This window comes from Quercus lobata, chromosome 10 (genome assembly GCF_001633185.2).
Source record: "Quercus lobata isolate SW786 chromosome 10, ValleyOak3.0 Primary Assembly, whole genome shotgun sequence".
Lineage (NCBI taxonomy): Eukaryota > Viridiplantae > Streptophyta > Magnoliopsida > Fagales > Fagaceae > Quercus > Quercus lobata.
In genome coordinates this window covers 37,878,501-37,904,325 of record NC_044913.1, presented here as the reverse complement: position 1 = coordinate 37,904,325, position 25,825 = coordinate 37,878,501, and the positions used below count along the sequence as shown (strand labels likewise).

Below are 25,825 nucleotides of genomic sequence, written 5' to 3'. Positions count from 1 at the left end.
TTTCTTGAAAAAGAGGACACATCCATAAGGTAAATTTATTTAAATTAATTTTGTCAAGTGTGCGTCGTGTGTGTTCAACATATTATTTAACATCATGCAGAAAAGGGGTATATTGGTCATTAGAGTCTAGAAGACCAGACTCTGTTTGAGCGAAATGGGTGCCTAACACCTTTCCATTCCGTAACCTAGCCCCCCGAGCTTAGGGTTTTTTAAATAGGTAGATTAGTGTTTTGTCTATTTGATTTTGGTAGATTGTAACTAGGACCAAAGATTTGTATTCTTTTGTATAGATTTTAACTAGGACCCAAAGTCTTGTAAGTTAAAATTTACCAAAATTGTACTTGTCTTTATTCAATCAATGACATTTGGAGAATTTTGAACATGTAACTCTATTTATTTTTTCTTATTTTTTGTATATAAAAAATAAGTGACAACTCCACACCACTTACCCAAAAAGAGAGGTGCCCTTTAAAAGCACCTAAATATCTTTTTTGAGAGCACCCAATTTTCCGGTCTCTCATAATGGCGACTCCACTTAGGATGTCGAGGGCTAAGCTTCTTGTTAGACTTTAAGTGACCAACTATATACCCTTGTCTTTTGCATGATATTGTTGTTTGTTTGTTTGTTTATGTCATGAGATGTTTGTATGATATTTTTTTAACTTTACACAAAACATATCTGATACTTTTTAACAAAAATCTTATTCTTTCTTTTACATAAAAACAAATATGATTTTCTTTACAAATCCAATTTTTTTATTCACAAAATAGATCTGAATTTTCTTGAAAAAGAGTACACATCCATAAAGCAAATTTATTTAAATTAATTTTATCAAATGTGCGTCGTGTGTGTTCAACATATCATTTAACATCATGCAAAAAAGGGGAATATTGGTCACTAGAGTCTAGAAGACCAGACTTTGTCTGAGCTAAATGGGTGCCTAACACCTTCCCATTCCGTAACCTAGCCCCCGAGCTTAGGGTTTTTGGATAGGTAGATTAGTGTTTTGTCTATTTAATTTTGGTAGATTGTAACTAGGACCAAAGTTTTGTATTCTTTTGCATAGAATGTAACTAGGACCCAAAGCCTTGTAAGGTTTAATTTACCAAAATTGTACTTGTCTTTATTCAGTCAATGACATTTGGAGAATTTTGAACATGTAACTATATTTATTTTTGGCAAAAATACAAAACTGACCCTCTAACTTTCACATTTTTTCATTTCAGTCCTTTAAGTTTCAGTTTTGTCAATTCAGTCCTCTAACTTTCAATTTTTGTCAATTCAAGTCTCCGTTACAACTCAGTTACTACTGCCGTCAAAACCACAAAAACGACGCCGCTTTTCATGTGTTGTTGTTATTGTTGTTGTTGTTGTTTTTTTTTTTTTTTTTTTTTTTTTTTTTTTTTTTTAAATTCGGAATTAAAAGAAAATAAGAAAAAATATAAAAAAAAGAAAAAAAAAAAGAAAGAAAAGAAAGAAAGCATTAAGGGGACCTCACTGGGAGCACTCTGCTTCGACATTGAAGCAAACGACGCAAACACATCATCATTAATCGGAGCCGAAGCAGAGCTCTTCGAGCCAGGCATTCCACCAAACACATCATCAACACCATAAATAGGCACCGTTGAAGGCTTCCCATTCCAATTATTCGAAAATATTGAATCGTAGTCGAACGAATTAAATTGGTTTGTGGATTCACCAGGTGCCCGAATAACAAATCATCAAACCCACCAAAATTCTGGGTTTTGGAATTGCCGTTGGATTGAAAGACCCCAATTTGATCATCGAAGAAAGACCCAAAAGCAAAATTTTAATGTAGGGAAGATCTGGACGAAGAGGAAGAGGGTTTGGGGTTTTGACCCAAATTGAATCCGAAATTCCAAGTCTGGGCATCACTTGAACTTATGGTTGTTTCGAAGCGGCCATTGGAGCAGCTTTTCCTTGAGGCTTCAATCCAAACCGCGGTCGTTCCCCTTAATGCTTTCTTTTCTTTCTTTCTTTTTTTTTTTTTTTTTTTTTTTTAATTTTGAATTTATAAAATAAAATTAAAAAAAAATGCAAAATGGCGTCGTGTTGGTGGTTTTAACGGCAACAAACTGAGTTGTAACGGAGCCTTGAATTGACAAAAATTGAAAGTTAGAGGACTGAATTGACAAAACTGAAAATTAGAGGACCGAAATGAAAAAATGTGAAAGTTAGAGGGCCAGTTTTGCATTTTTACCTTTATTTTTTCTTATTTTTTGTATATAAAAAATAAGTGGCGAATCCACACCACTTATCCAAAAAAATAGGTGCCCTTTAAAAGCACCTAAATCTCTTTTTTTGAGAGCACCCAATTTTCCGGTCTCTCACAGTGGTGACTCCATTGAGGATGTCGAGGACTTAGCTTCATGTTAGACTTTAATTGACCAACTATATACCCTTGTCTTTTGCATGATTTTGCATGATATTGTTGTTTGTTTGTTTATTTATGTCTTGAGATTTTTGTATGATATTTTTGTTGGTGTTGTCATGTTTGTTTGTTAAGAGCTTTCCCTAATTGTCATAGTGTATGGCATCAAAACAAATATATATGCACCCATCTCAACATATTGTGGTAGTAACCATGGATCACCGGTCTTCATTAGATTCGGGTACCCAATGGTGAACTCACCAACTCATAGCCCAAAGTCACTGGATCACTTCTTGTTGACTATAAAAGATAGACCATGCCATTTGGACCAACGTAATGTTCATTACATTACAAGTTAGGAGGTGTAACATCCTAGCTATGGGAAACAATGAAACAACAAACCCACCCTACAATGTAATGACTTAGAATCTACCTTTAGGCCAGTCCATGTTAAAATTGCATTGCATGTTATGTGTGTTTGTTTCGATGATTGATTGATGTAGATGGGGACCTAGCTTTGATTGACCCAATTGAGCCTATTATTAGAGGAGAATTTGATCAAAGGGAAGACTCTAAAAAGAATCCAAGGATGACACTCAAGCTAATAGTTCCAATTCCAAGCCCATCACAGTACTGAGGCCTGTCAGCATAGAAGGCATTCCACAGTGGCAACATCACAATATCAACTTACAAGGCAGCCCAAGCCACAAAAAGTCTGAAGACTCCATCACCATGGCAGAAAGGGAAGAACATCTGAACACTAAAGAACTCATGAACACTTAAAAGCTACTGAACACCATGGTAGCTAGTCAAATCCAGTTGAGAGAGGACATGAACCTTATGGTACAACAATTTCAGAACTTGAAGAGTGGCCAATAGGAGAATGAGACTGACCATAATCCTCCAACCATGGAGAGTGAGAAGAAGACCAACAAGAGGATAAAAAAAATGGAAGAGATGATCAAAAGAGCTCGCAAGATGGAAGACCTCATGGACTACCAACCACTCTCACTTTTCCTTGATGTGAGACTACCTCCCAAGTTTAAGATGCCAACCTTGGACAAGTTCGACAGGACTGGCTGCCTAAAGTCCTATTTGAAGATGTATATAAGGGCCATGCAGCCCCTAGAAGTAACTGAAGAACTACTTAGTCAATTGTTTCAAAACACCCTAACTGGGGCCACTCTTAGGTGGCTCCTCAACCTAGATGATGCTAGAGCAAGGAGTTGGGAGGCCATCTGTCATGAGTTTCACAATCAATACAAGTACAACATAGAAGTGGATATGACAAGGAGAGACTTGGGGACCACTAAACAATAGCCAAAGGAGTCCTTTTCCACCTTCATAACTAGATGGAGAGCCAAGGCAGCCCAGATGATCACAAGACCTAGTGAAGAAGAGTAAATCCAAATGGTGCTGAAGAATTTGTTACCCATATTCCACAAGCATCTTTTTGCCCAATACTTTCCAAACTTCAAATCCTTGGTTATAATTGGTACTCAAGTGGAAGATGCTATCAATAATGGCATGTTGAAGAATGAAGAAGGCTTCATTTTTGAGAAAGTTGCAACCAGCACCACCAATGAGGAGGCAATCAATGTTGTGGTTCCCCAAACATCATCATCTATCAATTCTAGGCCTCGAAGGAAGTTTAATGAACTCCATGTGCCTATGAGCCAATTGTTTGAAAAGCTCAAACTTGAAGGGCATCTTTGCCCACTTGAACCTCGACCTCCTCCAAGCCCACTGCCTAAAGGTTACAAGTCACATGAGTTCTGCAAATGTCATCAAGAACCTGGCCATCAGACAGACAAATGCATCAATCTACGACATGCCATTCAAAATTTGATTGACAAACAAGTCATTACTCCGCCATCATTGGCCAGCCATCCAGACTTTGCTTGAATTTCATCTTACAAGTTTTTAGATTGGCTCTTTGGTTTTATTGTTTATTTAGCATTTTCTTTCTAGTTGGTCATTTACTCAATAATATCCATGTTATGTTTGATGCATTTGATTCATCATGTTGTTCATATGTACATAAAAAATTCATAAAAAAAAAAAAGAGATTTTTTTTTTCAAAAAAAAAAAACTCCAAGATTTTCCCAAAGCCTCCCTTTCAAAGACTCCAAATTTTTTTCGAAAGCCTTCTTTCCAAGAGAGTACAAGAAAATCCATTTGATAAAACGTTTTCCAAATCATGATGATTAATTGCTACCAATCAATTTATTCCAAAGAGGGATTTAACTTCATTCAATCCATGTAAGGACTTTTGCTAAACATTTAGAATATGAGAAGAAAAGGTCCTAAAAGGCAATGAAAGAAATTCATCCATTCATCAAAAATTTTTCAAACCACATACACTCAATCCCAATCTCTATAGAATTTTTCACATCATAGGAGCATTTATACTTCTATTCCAAGAATAATTTATTAAAAGAGTTTAAGTCACTGTACTTACAAGAGAGCATCACTAGGGATAGGAGGCCGCCTTCGGTAACCATATTATTCCTTGACACCTATTACAATAATTATCCATTGCTAGTCAACTTGAGCCTTTAAACATTTAGCCTATTTTTCAAAGAACCCACTAAAAACTTAAACCTTGGGTGGGAAAATTAAGTATGCATGCTTAAATCTCAAGATGAGGAAGTGTTGACCTTATGGATTCAGCAGCACTTGGTAAGATCCTCAATGAAGACAATGAGATCGATGAAGAGTTCATCAAGTTCAGAAAAGAGAGAGTTCATTAAAGAAAGGGATAATTCACTCCATCAAGCTAGAAAGGAAGGAAATCCATCAAGGAGAGATAAGATTTTGAGAAAGCATCAAACTATGAGAAAAAAGAGAAGGCCATCAAACTAGAAAAGACTTCAACCAAAAAAAAAAAAAAAAAGAGAGAGAGAGAAGTGAATGCAAGAATTTTCATCAAGTTGTGAAAGAATACTGATTCATCAAAAATCATTCAAGTTGAGAAGGATGAACAAAAATGAAGATTCATCAAAAGCAAAATTCAATCAAATTGAGGAAGACGAGGAAAAGAAAAAGTAAGATACATTTCATCAAAAAAAGTGTGTTTAGTCAAGTCAAGAAAAATGAAAGTGCATTAGAAAGGATAAGAGGGTATCAAGGAGAAATGCAAATTCATCCAAGAAAGATGGAAGTCTGTCAAATTGAAAGAAACAAAAAATGCAGTTGAGGGAAAGCCAATAAAATTCCAAAAAAAAAGCTCACTAGGCTGAAAACTCGAAAGGACGGTCTAGGCAAAAATTAGAGAAAAAAAAAAGGAAAAAAAAAGAAAAAAAAAGAGCTTGCTAGGCTGAAAATCCGAAAAGGTGGTCTAGCCAAAAAATTAGAGCAAAACAATTCAAAAAAATCTATCAAAAAATGAGAAAAACAAAAATGAGAGTGAGTGATCTGACCACCATAAGATAGGATGCTAAGAAGGCCAAAAAGAGAAAGTTGTCAATCTTAAAAAAAAAAAAAAACAACAACAACAACAACAACAACAACCAAGACCAAATGAAAGGAATCAACGAAGACCAATGAGAATATGATGAACATGAAAAGGATTTTAGCACAAGAGTCAATGATGGAAGATGTGGAAAAAATCTTCCAATGCTTGAAATTAAAGTATTGCATACTTGGGGAAATATCATAAGGGTTTTGAGCCTTTTATATCCTTCCTTTCAATAACCTGAACCAGGCCTACATTACAACTTTTGAATAAAGACCTCCTTGAAGTCTTGCTGATTAAAAGCACACATTTAGCTCTGATAATATTTTTTTCTTGGATTAAGAAGAAAAACTACACAAGATTATCAAGCCCCACTGGCTGTTATCTTTAAAAGAAAAAATTTCACAAATTCTCAAGTGACTGATTTTTTTTTCTTAAAGCTCCAAACACTCACTTTGTTTGCTTCGAGCAGAAAATTACTCTCAAGAGAACAAATTTCCAAATTCTCAAAAATTTTCAAATCTTCAAACTTAGGATTTTCCCTTTTTTTTGCTTGTTCCCAACCTATGTGATTCCCAAGCATTTTATTTCTTTGATTGTCTTTGAAGACTTAATCTAAAAATTTTCAAAATGAAGAAACAAATTTGATTACATGTTTTTAATGATTTCAAATCCTTCCTAGCCAATGAGATCGAATTAACAAATGAATATTTGGTCAAAGAGGTTGTTCAAAGGATCACCTTTTGTTCATTTGAAAAAGATAAAATTTCAGAAAATCTCATTCTAAGTGAATTGATTTTTTTTCAAAAAAGAAAAAAGAAAAAAAGAAACTCATTTAAAAAAAAAATCATTTTTCAAAAAAAAAAAAAATCATTTTTTCGAACTACATTTGGACCTAATCCTCTATGAGAGAGGTACGTAGGTAGCCTTTTCAAAGGCCCGATCATAATCACCCAAAAAGAAACTTCATTTCAAAAAGTAAGATTTTTCAAAACTTCAGTTTTCAAAACTTTTTTCGAACTATGGTTGGACATGATCCTCTATGAGAGAGGTACATAAGCAGCCTTTTCAAAGGCCCGGTCACAATCACTCAAAAAAGAAACTTCATTTCAAAAAAAGAAGATTTTTCAAAATTTCATTTTTCAAAACTTTTTTTTCGAATTATGTTTGGACCTGATCCTCTATGAGAGAGGTACGTAGACAGCCTTTTCAAAGGCCCAATCACAATCACCCAAAAAAGAAACTTCATTTCAAAAAAGAAGATTTTTTAAAATTTCATTTTTCAAAACTTTTTTTCGAACTATGTTTGGACTTGATCCTCTATGAGTGAGATTCGTAGGTAGCCTTTCTAAAGGCCTGGTCATAATCACTCAAAAAACATTTTTTTTCAAAGGCTCAAAATCAAAACATTTCTTTGTGTGAATTTAGGCTAGGAGCATCTGTTTTGCATTAAGCATATCATCAATTTTCTGTGCAAGCATGTCTAAACTAGGGGCATTGGCCCAAAACATTTTTTATAATAACTAATTACTAACAAGCTCATGGAAAGAATCTTTTGCAAGAGGTAGACATGGATCTTTCATCTACAAAATCTACAATGGCTAACAAAAATTCTTTTATGAAAACCAAAAATTGATCTGTATTTTCAAATATGATTTTCTCTAAGCACAAAAACTAATCTGTACTTTCAGATCTGATTTTTTAGCTCAAAAACTTATCTATATTGTCATTAAATACAGATCTGATTTTTTCTAAACACAAAAACTGATTTGTATTTTCATTAATTATAGATCTAATTTTTTAAACACAAAAACTTATTTGTATTTTCATTAAATACAGATATGATTTTTTTAGAAAAATTTTTCTTTGTTACAAAATTGCAGAGTTTGAAATTTAAAAGAAGGAATTGAAAGTTAGGTTGAAGTCTTGTTTTTTTAAATATATGATGAGTGTATAATAAATTTATCTCATGAATGTGGATCCTCTTTCAAAAAGTCTTTTTTTTTTTAAAATTCTTTTACATCAAAAAAACAGATTCGATTTTTCTTGATAAAATCACCTTTTTTTTTTTTTTTTTTTTTTTTTTTTTTTTTTAACTTTACAAAAAACATATTTGATACTTTTTAACAAAAATCTTATTCTTTCTTTTACAGAAAAACATATATGATTTTCTTTACAAATCCAATTTTTTTTATTCACAAAACAGATCTGAATTTTCTTGAAAAAGAGGACGCATCCATAAGGCAAATTTATTTAAATTAATTTTGTCAAGTGTGCGTCATGTGTGTTCAACATATCATTTAACATCATGCAAAAAATGGATATATTGGTCATTAGAGTTTAGAAGACCAGACTCTATCTAGGTGGAATGGGAGCCTAACACCTTCCCATTCCGTAACCTAGCCCCCGAGCTTAGGGTTTTTGGATAGGTAGATTAGTGTTTTGTCTATTTAATTTTGGTAGATTTTAACTAGGGCCAAAGCTTTGTATTCTTTTGCGTAGATTGTAACTAGGGCCCAAAGCCTTGTAAGGTTTAATTTACCAAAATTGTACTTGTCTTTATCCAATCAATGACATTTGGAGAATTTTGAACATGTAACTATATTTATTTTTTCTTATTTTTTGTATATAAAAAATAAGTGGCGACTCCACACCATTTACTCAAAAAGAGAGGTGCCCTTTAAAAGCACCTAAATCTCTTTTTTGAGAGCACCCAATTTTTTGTTCTCTCACAATTACTGGTTGTTATTGTTAGGCCAACAAATTAATCTTATAGTGTTAGGAAATTTGAACCAATAACCACTAACCACCTATGATTTGTTGAGAAAATGTTGTGGACATAGCACCTTTCTCCTTTTGAATGGCAAGTTAGTTTCTAAAATTTAACATAAATAAATGCCTCTCTTCCTTTGTTTAATCTTTTTTATAAAATTAAAAAAAAAAAAAACCTTTTTGTTTCTCTTAGAGGAAGTAGTTCTTTCCTATAAGGTAATTTTTTTTTTAGTGTTTTTTTTAATCATTTTATTGCTATATGATTTTTAGTTGCTTCTTTTTCTTTTATTTTTCTGAAAATTTTTGAAACTAAACCAAAAAAATGCCTCATCACACACGCGAAGCGCGTGTGGTGAGGCTAGTTTCAAATAATATCTTAACATGCAATTGAAAAATTATTTAAATTTCAAATTTTGAATTGGTAAGTTGATGAGACATAACGTATATGAACAGTAAACATTAACACATATATGAACATTAAAGACTATGTTTGGCTGGAGGGAAGATGAAATGATAGAAAATAAGGGGAGGGAAGGAAAACTATTCTCCCTTTTCTCTCTCTCCCTCTTCTTTTCTTACTTTTTATCTGTCGTACCCCTATTTTGCCAAACATAATGAAACATTTTCGACTGCAAAGTTGTAGGAAGCGTCGGCTAATGGACTAGCTATAGTGCATTGACCCGTACACGAAAAAAAAAAAAAAAAAAAAAAAGCATGGTACCAAATTACCAATACCACACTCGTGGAGTTACAGTACACAGACATGCATTTGGAATATGAATGATGCCAGCACCACTTGAGTTAGGCGTGTGCAGAGCACTATACAATGAAGTGTTAAATTTCACGCGCAATTCCAACTTTGATTGGAAAATAAGTTTCCACCACTTCACTTTCACTGGACAAGAAAAGATGGCCCAGATCTTCCTTTCTCAATGGAAGCCAGCTGCATGCACTTTTTAATCCCACCACCCCCACTTTCATTTGCCTTTCACTGTTGTCTTTCCTTATATCGGATTGAGATCACCCGCACTTTCATTTGCCTTTCACTGTTGTCTTTCCTTATATCGGATTGAGATCTAAGGTATTTTACCTAAATAGTTACAAAAAGAAACTTTCAATCTCAACCATCAATATAAATAAGGTAAAATATCATTTTCATTCCTAAACTTTTATAAAAGTTTGTTTTTCGTCTCTAAATTTTCAAAAGTTCGTTGTTCGTCCCTAAACTTTACAAAACATTTTACTTTTCATCATTCTGTCTATGTCCGTTAGTTTATGTCTTATGTAGCCTAATAGAATGATGATGTAATATCTGACTTAGACCATATTATTTTATTTATAAAATTATGGACACATGACAAAGAGTTATTGACACATGGATTTAAAAAAAAAAAAAGGTCATATTTTAATGTAAGCATTTATCAAGACCTAAAATAAAAATTCAAAACACCAAAAATATCAAAATCCTTAATATATAAGCTGACTATTCATCTCCTCCAATCTTTCACTGACAGCTTCGATTCAAGCTCTATTCTTCGGCAACCACCACCCACCCATGTTCTCATTGGTTTCATTTCCATCCATCCAAACGTTCATCCTTTTTTTTTTCTTTAAATGATGACGGGCACTAGAGAAAGAAGAAGGGTCGGGGATGACGACAATGACAACAAAGTAGTGGGTTTCATAGCAACCAATAAATAGTGGCCTTTTACGAATTACAAAGACTTTCATTGTTGTCCATAAAAAATCTGCCCTCACTTGCACACTAGTCCACGCTACAAGGAGATCTGCTATTTTTTTTTTTTTTTGATAGATGGATTTTTTTTTTTAAATGCCTTGTTAGTTTGTAAGGATGCCATGTCACAAAATATTTAATCTATGTGTGCCAATAACTCTTAGCCATATGTCCATAATTTTAAGAGAGGTGCTACGTTCACAACATTTTCACAACAAATCATAGGTGGTTAATTGTTATTGATTCAAATTTGAAACTAACACTAGGATTACTTTTTTGCCCCAACAATAACAACCGGTAACAACCTGCCACTTAGGATTTGTTGTAAAAATGTTGTGAAAATGTTGTGGACATATCATTTCTCATAAATAAAATCATTTGGTCCAACTTAGCCAGTTTGTAAGGATGCCATGTCACAAAATATTTAATCCATGTGTGCAATAACTCTTAGTCATATGTTCATAATTTTATAAATAAAATCCTTTGGTCCAAGTTAAAATACTACACATCATTTTGATAGGACATAAATTAATAAACATAGACAAAAGGATGAAAAGTAGAACATTTTGTAAAGTTTAGGGACAAAAAATGAATTTTTGAAAGTTTAGGGATAAAAAACAAATTTTTATGAAAGTTTAAGGACGAAAATGATATTTTACCCATATAGATATCAACCCAGTTGCTCACACATTATTAATTTGTTATTAGCCAAACTAAGGGAAGTCAAATTAGTAAATTCAACAAATAAAAGTTCAAATTCTTTAATTAATTTATTTATAAAAATTAAAGTTTCAACTTCTAGTAATTATTAATTAAATAATTTGTTGCCTTGCCACTCCTAGAAATTTCCATGTCAAAGCCAGGATATCAATCTTAATATCCTAATTTAATTTCTTCAAAGAAATTTATTTAATATTTCCAAAGTAATGTTCTCTAATTCTCACATAAATGATGGACCACATAATGATATAATTAGTAAGAATTACTATTATTTTAAAGAAGAAAGCATTCCTTTTGAAATACTTAATAAAAACTCTAAGTTTTTATTTTTTATTTTATTTTTTTAGAGTTTCAATCTATACCATCTGCTTCTGATTATAGTTTTTTATCATCAAACCAAGACACTAATCAGTTTTTGGTGTAGGCGGGAATTGAACCCCAGTTCTTTTATTCAACCATAAAAATTTTTACCAATTGAGTTAACTAGAATCCACATAAATCCTCTTAGTTAGTCTAGAGATAAATCTTAGAGAGATATTTGAGAGAGAGAGAGAGAGAGAAAGATTGTGTTTTTGGGAAATAAAAAAAAAAAAAATCGATTTCTATTGTTTTCTTGTTTTCTTTCCTAAAACTTGATGATTATTAGTTTTTTTTTTTAATTCTTTAAAAAAAAAAAATGCTCATCGCCTCTAACCACAACATTTTTAACAATCTCACCAGCACAGTCTTCACATTCGTAAATAATTTTATAGAGGCAGACGATAAATAAATAAACATTCTTTCCACAATCTCATCACCAACCCTTTTGTAAAATTTTGATATTTATCATTTTTGTCATGAATCTTTTCATTCAACTTACACTTCTTATTGTTTCCAACATAAACATCTAAAGTTCAAATTAAAAAAGAAAAAAGAAAATACACACATATACATACCAGGAATGATAAGGGTATTTTTGAAATAAAATTGGGATCCTTAAACAATAGAGCTTGTCAAGAAAAAGGTATCGTATCAACAATTAGGAACCATCTGGGACCCCACACCCTACACCAACAGGAATGCCGATGGTTACATAGACGGGTCCAGATGAAGCTGATGGATGCGTCCCCTTACTAGACTGACAGATGACCCCTACTGACGGAGAGGCATACTGACAGGTCCTACATGGCATTACGTGGTCTACACACATATTCATATATGGAAACATCTTGCGCACCATGCACAAAAACCCTACCACATGATTTTCACCTTCCTAGAATGGAAAGTATCCCCAAGATCTTGATAGTATTAACTCCACCTTCTCCTTTAAGGAAAATCCCTGTATTTTAGGGATCTAGGTCTCCTCCCCACTGCTATATAAGCGTCAATCCTCCTCCTTTCCCAGGTATGTTGAAAATCCCTAACTCTCTTACTATAGAGTTCTTAGAGATTTCTTATTCATTGACTTAACCATCAGAGGGTCTTAGACTGGTACCCCACCAGAGCCTTCTGTTTGGTTCTTGTTTTCTTATTCTTTAGGTACACATCGATGTGATTGGGAGCCATTAACCTACTAACAATTTTCATGCATCATCAGTTGGCGTCGTCTGTGGGAAATGAGTGATTAGCCATATCACTGCTTTTGAGACAAAGAGTTGCATGGTCTAGACGCGATCAATGGCCACCATCAACCAAGAGACAGGGAATCCCTCCAACGCCTTGGAAAGGCAAGTACAGACCTTGGCAGCAACAGTCAAATGGCTTACCCAACTTAACTAGGAGTTGGAGCAACAACTAAACCAAAGGAATGAGTGACGTCCCGAAGACCAGCGTGTCAAACGGGACAACAATGAGCAGAACGGTAGTCATCTCTTGATAGGGGACTGCCAAGAGAGGGAAGATCAGAAGAAAACAATGTCCCTAGCAGACGGGACGGACTAGAGGACACCAACCGCCCATTAGAATTGGAAATCAGCGCAATGCACATGGCCTAGGATATACAGTTGATGAAGGAGAAGATGGACGTGATGATGAATGCCATGAGGGATCCACCAACCTGGATGAGTTAGTTCAGCGAACGGACTCACCTTTCACAGCGTAGGTGACTTCCTTCCTTCTCCTTGCCAAGTTCCAGATGCCGCAGGTGGAAACATACGACGGTTCACGAGACCCGCTCGATCATTTAGAGTCGTTAAAAACCCTTATGCACCTACAAGGGGTTCCAGATGAGATTATATGCAGGGTGTTCCCTACTACACTTAAGGGGCCAGCAAGGGTATAGTTCAGCAAATTGGCCCCTAACACCGTTGCCACCTTCAAAGAATTGAGCGGACACTTCGTCACCCACTTTATTGGAGGGCAGAGGTACAAAAGGTCCTTAACAAGTCCATTGAACATTAAGCAACGAGAAGATGAGAGCCTAAGGTCATACGTGACCCCCTTCAACGAGGAGGCCCTTTTGATTGATGAAGCTGACGACAAAGTTCTGGTCACCACGTTCACCAACGGGCTGAAATCTGGAAAGTTCCTCTTCTCTATTTACAAGAACGACTCGAAGATGATGGCCGATATATTGTACAAAGCCACGGAGTACATGAATGCTGGAGATGCCACGATTGCCCAAGGGGGCAAGCCAAAGAAAAGAGAAAGACAGGACGATCCTGTCCCAACAAAGGAAGAAAGTATACCTGAACAAGAGATCGAAGGGACGATAGGAGATCAAGACCTCCACCTGGGAGAATTGTCAACTTCACACCCCTAAATACCCCATTGGACGAAGTCCTTATGCAGATAAGGGACGACGCGACGCTGACTTAGCTGGACAAGCTGAAGAGCAATCCAAACAAAAGGCCTAGAAACAAGTATTGTTGCTTCCATCGAGATCGTGGGCATGACACTTCCGAGTGTTATGAACTCAAGCAGCAAATTGAAGCCCTCATGAAGTAAGGAAAGTTACAATGGCTCGTCAAGGGCAGAGGAAACCTACCAAGGGACCTCGAGCCCAACCGATGGGTCGAAGAAATGTCAAGGGCCCCACTTGGAGAGATAAAGGTGATTAGGGTTGACAACCCAGCCATCAGCTTCACAAAAGAGGACACTCGATGACTCCACCACCCTCATGACGATGCCCTGGTCATCAATTTGTCGATTACAGACTTCAACACCAAACAGGTGCTAGTGGACAATGGGAGTTCAGCAAACATCCTATACTACCCTGCATTCCAGCAGATGAGGATCAACAAGGAATGTCTCCTGCCTTCAGATACACCACTATTCGGATTTGGCGGTACTAAGGTCTTCCCCGTCGAGATTATCACCGTACCAGTAACCATTGGAATGTACCCTCAGCAGCTTACTAAGGAGGTCAGCTTCCTAGTCATTGACCTCCTTCCTTGTATTGACCTCCTCATGGACTCAACGACTGGACACTAGCTATTGAGTTTCATGGACGCCTTCTCTAGATACAACCAAATCAGGTTGGACGAGCTGACTAGGAGAAGACCTCATTTGTCATGAGCCAAGGGCTTTTTTGTTACAAGGTCATGTCTTTCAAGTTGAAGAATGCAGGAGCGACATACCAAAGGCTTGTGAATAAAATGTTCATCTAACAAATTGGGCGAAACGTTGAAGTATACGTAGATGACATGCTTGTAAAGAGCACAAATGAGAGTAGTCACTTGAATGACCTTTGGGAAACATTCAAAATGCTATGCCTTAATGACATGAAACTTAATCCCAGCAAATGTGTGTTCGGGGTATCATTAGGAAAATTTTTAGGCTTTATGGTGTCACTGCGAGGTATGGAGGCCAACCCCGACAAAATTCAGGCCATATTAGAGATGACGCCTCTGAAGAATGTCAAGGAGGTGCAAACCTTAAATGGTAGGGTGGCAGCTTTCAACAAAGGGCATTCATCTCCAAGGCGACGGACAAGTTCTTACCTTTCTTCAAAACACTAAAGAGGGCTTTCGAATGGACCGACGAATGCCAGAAGGCTTTCGAGGAATCGAAGACATACCTTGCATCCCCACCATTACTTAATTTGTCCAAACCCGATAAAGAGCTCTCCCTCTACTTAGCTGTGCCCCCAACGGCCGTCAGCTCAGCTCTCATTCAAGAAAAAGATCACATACAATTACTCGTCTACTACACCAGCTGAGTGCTTTGGGGAGTGAAAGGAAGGCATCCCCTCATGAAAAAACTGGCCTTTGCCTTAATCACGACTGCTCGAAAACTCAGGCCATACTTCCAAGCACACACTATAGTGGTACAGATGAACAAGCCATTACAAAGGGCAATAAACAATCCAGAGGTAGTTGGATGATTGATTTTGTGGGCAATAGAGCTCAATGAGTTCAACATACTGTACTGACCAAGAGCTACGATAAAGGCCTAGGCCTTGGCTGATTTTGTTGCAAAATTCACAACAAAGAAGGATGAAGACGAAGCACCAGCACCATGGATGATATGGACGGATGATTCATCCAATCAACATGTTGGAGGAGTTGGGGTCGTCCTGTAGTCTCTAGAGGGAGATATAGTAGAGTACATCTGTCTCCAATTTCCAACGACCAACAATGAAGCCGAGTACAAGGCCTCATCAGTAGTCATACACTACGATTTGCAAGTTGTCGTCGGACATATCAATGGAGACTATAAGGCCAAAGGGGAACAGATGAAAAAGTATCTAAGCATGGTCAAAGGAAGGGTGAGCTAGAAGCTCTTGGCCAAATTTGTGCAAATCCCGAAGGAAGAGAATGAGCAAGCTGATCGTCTAGCCAAGGCTGCATTTGCGAAGCACATGGTCGTATCGGTCAGGTACCATCCTTTGTCCAATACTACCTTTCCATTGACAAAATAGATGTACAGGTGATTCCCATTAGAGTCGATTGGACAACACCAATCGTATCCTACCTCAAGAACGGGACACTCTTGGAAGACCATAATGCTTCCTGTAGGTTGAATGTACAGTCGTCACGTTTCGTACTAATTGGGGACGTCTTTTACAAAAGGGGCTTCTCTGATCCGTACCTAAGATGCTTAATCCCCTACGAAGCAGACTACGTCATGAGGGAAATCCACATGGGAATATGTGGAAACCACTCAGGAACACGCTCATTGGTTCACAAGTTGATATGAGGAGGGTACTATTAGTCCATTATGCAAAAGGACACCCAATCCTACGTAAAGGCGTGCAACAAATGCCAATGCTTTAGCAACATCATACGGCAACCATCAGAGCAGCTTACCCCAATGAATGCTCCTTGGCCATTCGCTTAGTAGGGGCTTGACATAATTGGACATTTCCCTATAGTAATCTGGCAACTCAAGTTCCTTGTCGTAGGAATCGAGGCAGAACCCTTGGCCACTATCACCGAGAAGAATGTCTGAGACTTCATCTGGAAGAACATTCATTGCCGCTTTGGCATCCCCAGAGTTTTCGTCTCAGACAAGGAAAACAATTTGACAACAATGCATTCAGGGACTTCTACCAACAATTGGGAATCAAAAACCACTATTCATCACCTGCCCACCCACAAGCCAATGGTCAAGTTAAGGTTACAAACTGATCCTTGCTCAAGAAGATCAAGACTTGGCTCGAGAGGGTAAAAGGGGTATGGCCGAATGAACTGCCAAGTGTGTTATGGGCATATCAGACAACAGCTCGCACGCCTACATGCAAAACACCCTTCTGCCTTGCATTTGGGAAAGAAGTTGTCATCTCAGCATAAGTTGGATTAACCAGCTACAGGGTGGCCCACCATGACAAAAAAAAAAAAAAAAGGAATGAAGAAGGAATGTGCCTGTAGTTGGACATTTTAGATGAAGTTGGGGCGACGGCGAAGCAACGGATCGTATGTTATGAAGACTTAATGGCAAAGCACTACAATACCAAGGTCAAACCTTGGCACTTTCAAGTCAGGGACCTAATCTTGAGGAAGGTGACAATAGCTACCAAAGACCCCGTGCAGGGCAAGTTAGGCCCTAACTGGGAAGGACCTTATGGGATTGTTGACTGCCATAGAAATGGGACTTACCACTTGGAGACCCTCGACAGAAAAAGACTCCACCACCCATGGAACACCGAGCATCTATGAAGATACCACCAGTAGTAGATGACTACAAACTATGTTATTGTTGTTCTTTTCTTTATGTTGTTAAAGTAGGATATTAAGTTTTTTGATTATTGAAATAAAACTCTTGAGAATTATCAGACACATTATTTACGTTTTTCTACATCATTCATATTTTTTAAAGATCTACCCTTTAAGAGACTGCCCACAAAATTACTAAGTCCTACGAGATGGACGGATGACTAAGGATACTAATGAGCACCTAGTCACAAAAATTACTAAGTCCTACCTACTGGATGGATGGATGACCAAGGATACCGACGGGCACCCGGTCACAAAAAATTACTGAGTCCTACCTACGAGATGGACGGATGACCAAGGATACTGACGGGTACCTATTCATAAAATTACTAAATCCTACCTACAGAATGGATGGATGACCAAGGATACCGACGAGCACTTAGTCACAAAATTACTAAATCCCACCTATAGAGTGGACGGATGAACAAGGATGCCAATGGGTACTTGATCACAAAGTTACAAAGTCTTACCTACGGAATGGGCAGATGACCAAGGATACCAATGGGTACCTAGTCACAAAATTACAAAGTCCTACCTACGGGATAGACAGTTGACCCAGGGTATTGATGGGCACCTGGCCACAAAAATCACTAAGTCCTTCTAACAGAATGGATGGGTCATCCAAGACACCGACATATACCCTAATTTTTGAAATTTATCAAAACCTACCTTGGGGTGAAGGGGTCCCTAAGGACACCAACGGTGCTTAGGTCCAAAAAAATTACTAAGTCCTACCTACAGGCCTAAATTATTCTATGTCCTAAGGAATGCACGGTACTACCACCGAGTGGATGGATGTAATAAATATATAATACCAATGAGTAAGCAAACACACAGGCATAGTCAAGTCTTTACAACGGATAGGGGGCATATCCACAATTACAATAGACATACAAAGCGAAAGTAATAAGCAATAAGTGAAAGTAACGGATAAAAGAGCAATAAATATAAACTCAACGAGGATAAGTGTTTGTACATAAAGCCCAAAATAGGGCCCATCATTGTCTCAAGATTATTTTTACAAAAAACATCAAGGCAACAATAAAAAAGATAAAACTAGGTCTGAGGAACGTCGGAAGGAGGCTAGTTTTTAGTAGCAGACAGGCCTTTAAGGGCAGATGAACCCTAAGGAGCGGTCAGACTGTTAGGAATGGTTTGGCCCTCAGGAGCATGCTGGTCAACAACCTCAGCATTAGGCTCCTTCACCTCCTCCTTAATCGTGTGGACGAAGCCGTTAGCTTCATCCATGACAGTGTCAGCACCCCCAAGAGCTAGCAGGATAGTATCATTGATGACTACCTGAGATAGGTCCAAGTCAGGGTAGACAGTAGCCACCTGCTAGAGGAAATCATCGAAGTTGTTGCCATAGAAGCCATTGCACTCATCATAGTATGGCTAGAGGTCCGGGGTCTTGGCTCACTCCATTTGCTTACAGAGGGCAGCCAACTCCATTGTCAAGTTGGTGTTTCCCTTGGCCAACTCCTCACGACGACGGGTCTCTTTCTCCAGCAAAGCAATCTTCCCTGATAGTTCCACTTTGAGAATACGAGAAGCTTCCTTATATTGCTTTAGCTGCTTCGCTTCGTGTTCTAAACATTTCCACTACCGACAAACCACCCCCTCCTTAGCCTCACACCTATCCTAAGGGGCCTTCTTCCTCACAATTGCCTACAAAAAGATGACGATTTTAATGGGAAAAAAAAGAAAAAAAAAAAAGGAAAGTAAACTGGACTGATACTTACCCTCGCTAGGTTGAAGAGGCCAGAAGCCTTCAAGTCCTCAATGGCGTGCTCACCGCATTTGTCCAAGTCTTTGTCCTTGATGATCTAGTTGACCATTTCAATGACGTACTCCTTATGGCTCACTAGCCTCTAGAAGGGGCTAGAAACGACGGGACCATGGGCCGACATGAGGCCCTTGCCAGCCCTATGATAGGAAGGTGGAAGAGATTTCTGCGGTTGCTCCTCTTGGACTGCTCCATCAAATTGACCCATCACCTTCTTGGTAGGACGGTCATCCTTTCCCAAGCCCTTGCTCTTAGGAGCCACTTTAAAAGGGAGCGTTGCTTTAGAGGCAGACGCCAATGCCTCCCCTTGCTGCTTAAGGCGAGTAGTAGTAGACTTCCTCACCATGGCCCTTTGCCTGCCATCATCCATCTCTAAAAAACAATAACAAAAGAAATAAGGAAAATGGATGAACTAGAATGGACAGTCAGAAAGATAAGCGGACGAACAAAAAAAAAAAAAAATGACATTGACGAGAGAAAGCTTCTAATCGTTGATCTTCGGCAGTCGGCTCTGGACCACCACAGAAAGCGTGACTAGATCCTTCCACTTTCTCTGCTCAAGCAGAATTGCTTAAACTCGCCTGAGGAAACTCTCCTACTTTTCGCTTATTTCCGGACAAGCTTGAGCTGAAAATAAAAAAGCAGTAGGTCAGTTACATAATCAAAACTAACAGGATAAAAGGATAACAGATGCCGATGACTCACCAGACTCCCTTAAAACTCCCCAAGTGTTATCAAACCCGTCAAGCATGCTACCCCACTCCTTCGATTTACATACGCAGTCCGTCCCCTGGACAAAGAAATAATTATTCTTCCAATTGCTATTGGAGTCAGGCATGTTTGACACCAACCTAAACAACGGCTTCCTTGCCAAGAAGTGATAGATGTCGTTCGACAAGTATATCTGCTGAGACTTGTAGCAATAGAAGAACTCGTCGAGAGTAAGGCGACAATTGCCACCACTCAACTGGCCCCATATCACCTTGGCCCCAATAAAGATCATCCACGTATTTAGAGCAAGTTGGCTGACAAATGGGCCTAAATAGTTAGCAAGCTGACCGTGTAGCTCCATCAATGGCAACCTCAATCCAACAGTGAACATAGGATCATACATACCGACGTTTGCTGTCCTACCAGAATAACACTTCTCAAACTTCCTTGGCAATCGCACGTAGATGTGTTCAGGAATCTGGTAATGGTTACGAAGAGTGTTGAAAAACTTCGAGGACATGGTCAGATAGAAATCATTCACTATCCATATTAAGGAAAGGATGAAGGGTTTGTGACCACCACCGTCTACCTAGCCGACGGCCCTGTCACCTTCCCCATGATTTCCTCCCTTGTCACTATCGCCTTCTTCTTCACCCACACCCTTTTCCTCTTCCTCATCCTCATCCTCCTTTTCTCCTTCCTCCTCATCCCCTTCGTACTCCTCCTCTTCCTCATCAGTAGGAAAATGGGAAGACAGCTCCCTTTTTGGGGACCAAGTCAAATCCTCCGTGAGCTCACGCTTCGATGGATAGATTTCGTCATAGCCCGCACCCTTATGGACTGACAACGACTATTCACTTGTTGCTTCTCTATCACCTGACATCTATTCACCGACAAGCGACAGATGTATTCTATGAACCTATTTGTGCAATGGGTCTCTAAAAAGCGACGACCAACTAGAAAAACCACAACTAAGGAAGAGAAAAGAAAACTTATGTAAGGGGTCAACGGTTGCTTGATGGTTAAAACAACAGATGAAGATGGACATGGAAGCAATGACAGAAGGGCTTAGAATTCCAAAGCTCCAAAGATGAAAATAAAATAAAAGGAGAAAATTAAGGAAGAGGAACTATTTATAGGACGAAGGAGTGCAGTATACGAAGCGATGCTTCTGATTAGAAACAAGGCCAATTGACAAGTGTCATGTGTCATTTAGCATTCATTGCAAAGACTACCTACTCCATTAATGACACACTTTTCAATAGAGCAATCAATACCCATAAAAACCCTTATTATTCCAAGACCCTTCGGGCATAGCCGGCAAGGACCATGGAGTAGAAGGCAGCTGATAAGGGTATTTTTGTAATAAAATTGGGATCCTTAAACAATAGATTCCATCAAGAAAAAGGTATCATGTTAACAATAGAGCTGATGGCCTCAAAGAACTGTTGACCCTAAAGAAGCTGTTGGTTTCATTAGGAATCGTCCAGTACCCCGCACCCTACACCAACAAGAATGCTGACGGTTACATAAATGGGTCCAAATGAAGCTGACAGGTACGTCCCCCTACTAGACCAATGGATGACCCCTACTGACGGAGAAGCATACCGACAGGTCCTACATGGCATTACATGGTCTACACATATATTCATATATGGAAACATCTTGCGCACCATGCACAAAGACCCTACTACACGATTTTCACCTTCCTAAAATGGAGAGTATCCCCAAGATCTTGATAGCATTAACTCTGCCTTCTCCCTATAAGGAAAATCCCTGTATTCTCATGATCTAGGTCTCCTCTGCACCGCTATATAAGCACCAATCCTCCTCCTTTCCTAGGTACGCAGAAAATCTCTAACTCTCTCACTATAGAGTTTTTAAAGATTTCTCATTCACTGACTTAACTTTCAGAGGGTCTTTGGCCAGTATCCCACCGATGCCTTTTGTTTGGTTCTTGTTTTCTTATTCTTTAGGTACACTTCAGTGTGATCAGGAGCCATCAACTTACTGATGATTATCGTGCATCATCAAGGAAAATTATTAAGTACTCTCCAAATATCTCATGTGGTGCTCCTTATTCTCATATTTATGATAGATTACACCATGAATTTTATAAGTGGCTCATACTATAAATGTGAGAGAAATAAATACCATGTCTCCGTACTCGGAACCATTTAAGAAGAGCACCTAAGTTATTCCACGTCTACAAACCAACCCACAGTACCATGACCCTCCAGAAAAGAAGGAGAAAAAAATTCCACCGATCATCCCTAACTCAATCTGGACAAATTGACTCACATACGTTGTGATCATTGGAACGGTTGCAACAACGAAATGGCAAACCCACATTAATATGTATTTGTTGTTTTGTTCTTAAAAGTTGCTTTCTACTTGCGGAGGTGCCAATGCACCAACAACACTCTAGACAAATCTCAAAAGTTGAATATATGTTAGAAAAGAAGGAGAAGAAGAAAAATTTAATTATTTAAACATTAATATTTTTTTTTCTTTTTCTTCTCATATGGCTCAAATTTCTTTTAATAATTGAAATCTAACTAATGAGATTTTTAACTTTTTAAAAAAGAGGTCAAACATAGATAATGTTTAAACTTATAACCACTTAATGATCCCAAAAACTATGCTGTTATAAAAAGATATATTAAATCATTTACACATCCTTCTAATATTAGCAGGGTAAGCCACATGATAGAAGAAAAAAAAAAAAAAAAAAACATGACTACATATTTTGAAAATTTAATCGTTAAATTGTATGCATTTTATGTTCTTATTTCACTTGTTAAATTTCATGAAAATCAAATGTTATTTATTATTTGATCCATTAACTTATTTTTTATGAATAATCTTATATTGCAAAACTTGAAATTTAAACATTTGATTGATGATATAACTATTAATTTTTTATATTCTAGAAATTTTGTAAGTATGAAAAATATTATATATATATATATATATATAATCCATTTGTGGATTTTTCAAAATTCATATCCAATAAAAATATATTAAGTAGAGTTGTAAGTTAAGCTACAACCAAATTTATAGTCAAATTTTGTCTAGCTTTTAGGTTTTTTGCCATTATTTTTAGGTAAATAGTAGAGAAATATTTTATAATTTGATTGAAAATAGTGGAGAAATCTTGAATCCTATAAATCCTCGAGAGTAAAGATTTCAAGAACAAACCTCCACTAGTAGCGTTCATTTATTAAGCCACTTACCAGAAAGAGCCGAGTGGAATCCTTTGCATCATCATTTTCTCATCAAGCTAATGGAGCACATCTTTTATTTTTTACTTTTTCAACTAATGTCGGGAAACTTTGCTTGAGATATAATTCTTTATACAATGTGGTCATAACAGTGAACACTCTTAAGTCTCGTGACAAGTTCTGATATGTCCACTAGTCAAAAAGTGTTCTTTTCATTAAAATTTCTTAATTTTCCTCATGTAAACTTTTGAAAAATACTTAGTACTGCAACGTGCATGAATTTGAATGAATGATTTGGCTCATACAGATTTGATAATCACTAATTATGAATTAATTTGTTACGTGCTGACCTAAGCTATTTGCCAGGTGCATGCAATAAGGTTAATTGGATTGACCATTACCACCGCACACTCTTAGCATAATGGTCTCTAGGAAGAAACTTCAACTTTTATAGAGTATGGGGAGTATAGGCTGGGGTTCAAGTCTCTAGGAAGAAACTTTACACACATATACACTTAAATTATGTTAAAGTAGAATTTTTATCTTGTATAAAAAAAACAAAACAACAAAAATTGGCAGAGAACATGATACACACAAGAAGCCACTAACTTCAACTTTTTCATTTCCATAATGTTTTTTTAGGCAACTCATTCCAATCATTTGCATTTATATATAGATTGCTTGCTCTCCACCCTTCATATACTACAAACTCCATTCCTCCCCACTATATCAAGATTTTTCCTTTTCTTAGCCTCATATTCCTCAGTTCTTTTGTTTTAGCTACCTTATTTACGTTTTAAACATATTCTAAAAAGATCTCTAAGTTTTGTTAAGATGGTTATTCGCAAATTCTTTGGTGTAATTTTAGTAATAGAGTTGATAGTGAATGTTTTTAGAGTAGCAGATGGTTTGAGCATGCAATATTATTTGATTAGTTGCCCATTTGCTGAACAAATTGTGAGGAATACAGTAACCAGAGCCTTGCAAGCCGATCCTACACTAGCTGCCGGCCTTGTTAGAATGCATTTCCATGATTGTTTCATAGAGGTACTCTCTCTCTCTCTCTCTCTCTCTCTCTCTCTCTCTCACATGATTGTTTTCCTAGGCATGGTTATTTTCAACTCGGATTGAAAGATTAGGTTATGGTTTCTTGATCTTAGAATTTCTTATTTTGTTCGATTAAGTAGGGATGTGATGGGTCGGTTCTTATTGATTCAACAAAGCAAAACACAGCAGAAAAAGACTCTCCTGCAAATTTGAGCTTGCGAGGATATGAAGTTATTGATAAAGCAAAAGAGGAGCTTGAAAAACAGTGCCCGGGAGTAGTCTCATGTGCTGATATACTAGCAATGGCTGCTAGAGATGCAGTATTCTGGGTAACCAAATATTAACAGTTCTTCTGTGTATGACTACACACTTTTGCTACAACTTTTGCACCACACACTTTGCTACAGATTTTGCCACGATTTGTTGAAGTGGTTAACCGTGAATGGTGAACCAAAAAAGAAGATAAGCTTTATCGGATTGGAATCAATAACTTAAGCCTATGTTTTTTAGGGGGTAAACAATATGTTAAGTTGAGGAAGAACACTTTCACATGAACCAACTTTTTTTTTTCCACTACTCATAGTTGACTTCATTAAAGTTCTGCTAAAATGATGAATATTTTTTTTGTCACTTTTTTATCATTTTAATTTTTTCATCTTCATTTAATGATTGAGATCTAATTGTTATGGTGTTATTGATTTTAAAGGCCGGGGGTCCAGTTTATGACATACCTAAGGGAAGAAAGGATGGTAAGAGGTCTAAAATAGAAGACACAATCAACCTTCCTTCACCCTTCTTCAACGCCTCTCAGCTGATTAACATGTTTGGGCAGCATGGTTTTAGTGCCCAAGAAATGGTGGCCCTTTCGGGTAAACGTGTTACTAACTACATACTTTTGAAAATGATTAATTCTATGTGATTATGTTACATATTTCTTGTCTCTCACGCCAAGATTAGTGTAATTATTATTAGGAACATGTTACAACTTACAAGTTTCTTGTTCGTATATACAAAATTAGTGTGCACACTCACTTGAAAGCTGCTTGCTATCTAATTTTATTTGTAGTCTTGGTTTGCAGGGGCACATACACTAGGAGTGGCAAGGTGCTCATCATTTAAGAGCCGATTGAGTAGCGTGGATCCAAATTTAGATTCAGATTTTGCAAAGACATTGTCCAAAACATGCAGTGCTGGTGATAATGCAGAGCAACCCTTTGATGCCACAAGAAATAATTTCGATAACCTTTACTTTAATGCATTGCAAGGAAAAAACGGAGTGCTTACTTCAGATCAAACATTGTATGCATCCCCACAAACTAACAGAATTGTGAACGGTTATGCATTCAACCAAGCCATGTTCTTCTTTGATTTCCAACGGGCAATGCTGAAAATGAGTTTGCTTGATGTTAAAGAAGGTTCAAAAGGCGAAGTACGACAAAATTGTCATAAAATTAATTGATAATAAAGTTTCTATTAAGAAATTAAGCCTTTGTCTTTAGGGTGTAATTGCAAAATTATGTTAGCAAATTAATAAAATGGTCCGTACCTTAGTGTGCTTTGCGTTCCCTTTTTTTATTGTTGGATGAAAGCTTTGTGTTCCTTTTAGATTGTAACAATTGCTTATCCTTCGCAGCTCATGTTTTAGTTTACTGGAATTTACTAAGCAAAGATGAAAGACAATGAAACTCGGTACCACTATCAATGGCACTTGTGGGGTTGGAATGAAGTATGATCTTCTTAGTCCCATGGATACTGACATGGGTACGGATATGATTTGGGTGCGTTTGTTTTGGGGGAAAATGATTTCAGGAAATCATTTTCCCCCAAGCCTGCGTGTTTGGCAGCA

The 25,825-nt window shown here is 37.2% G+C and overlaps 1 protein-coding gene across 1 annotated transcript; it reads left to right on the top strand.

Moving 5' to 3' along the window:
* The first annotated feature begins 23,585 nt into the window (after positions 1 to 23,585).
* On the top strand, positions 23,586 to 25,584 carry LOC115966024 (peroxidase 47-like). Its single transcript, XM_031085355.1, has 4 exons — positions 23,586 to 23,979; positions 24,120 to 24,308; positions 24,686 to 24,848; positions 25,059 to 25,584. The coding sequence occupies exons 1-4, from the start codon at positions 23,767 to 23,769 to the stop codon at positions 25,436 to 25,438; spliced, it is 945 nt and encodes a 314-aa protein (XP_030941215.1). The 5' UTR covers positions 23,586 to 23,766; the 3' UTR covers positions 25,439 to 25,584.
* The last annotated feature ends 241 nt before the right edge of the window (positions 25,585 to 25,825 follow it).

Bases quoted from the DNA above. Each gene is read 5' to 3' on its own strand.
- LOC115966024 (XM_031085355.1), top strand. From the start codon at position 23,767: ATGGTTATTCGCAAATTCTTTGGTGTAATTTTAGTAATAGAGTTGATA. The intron at 23,980-24,119 runs GTACTCTCTCTC...TCGATTAAGTAG, and splicing joins TCCATGATTGTTTCATAGAG to GGATGTGATGGGTCGGTTCT. The intron at 24,309-24,685 runs GTAACCAAATAT...TTGATTTTAAAG, and splicing joins CTAGAGATGCAGTATTCTGG to GCCGGGGGTCCAGTTTATGA.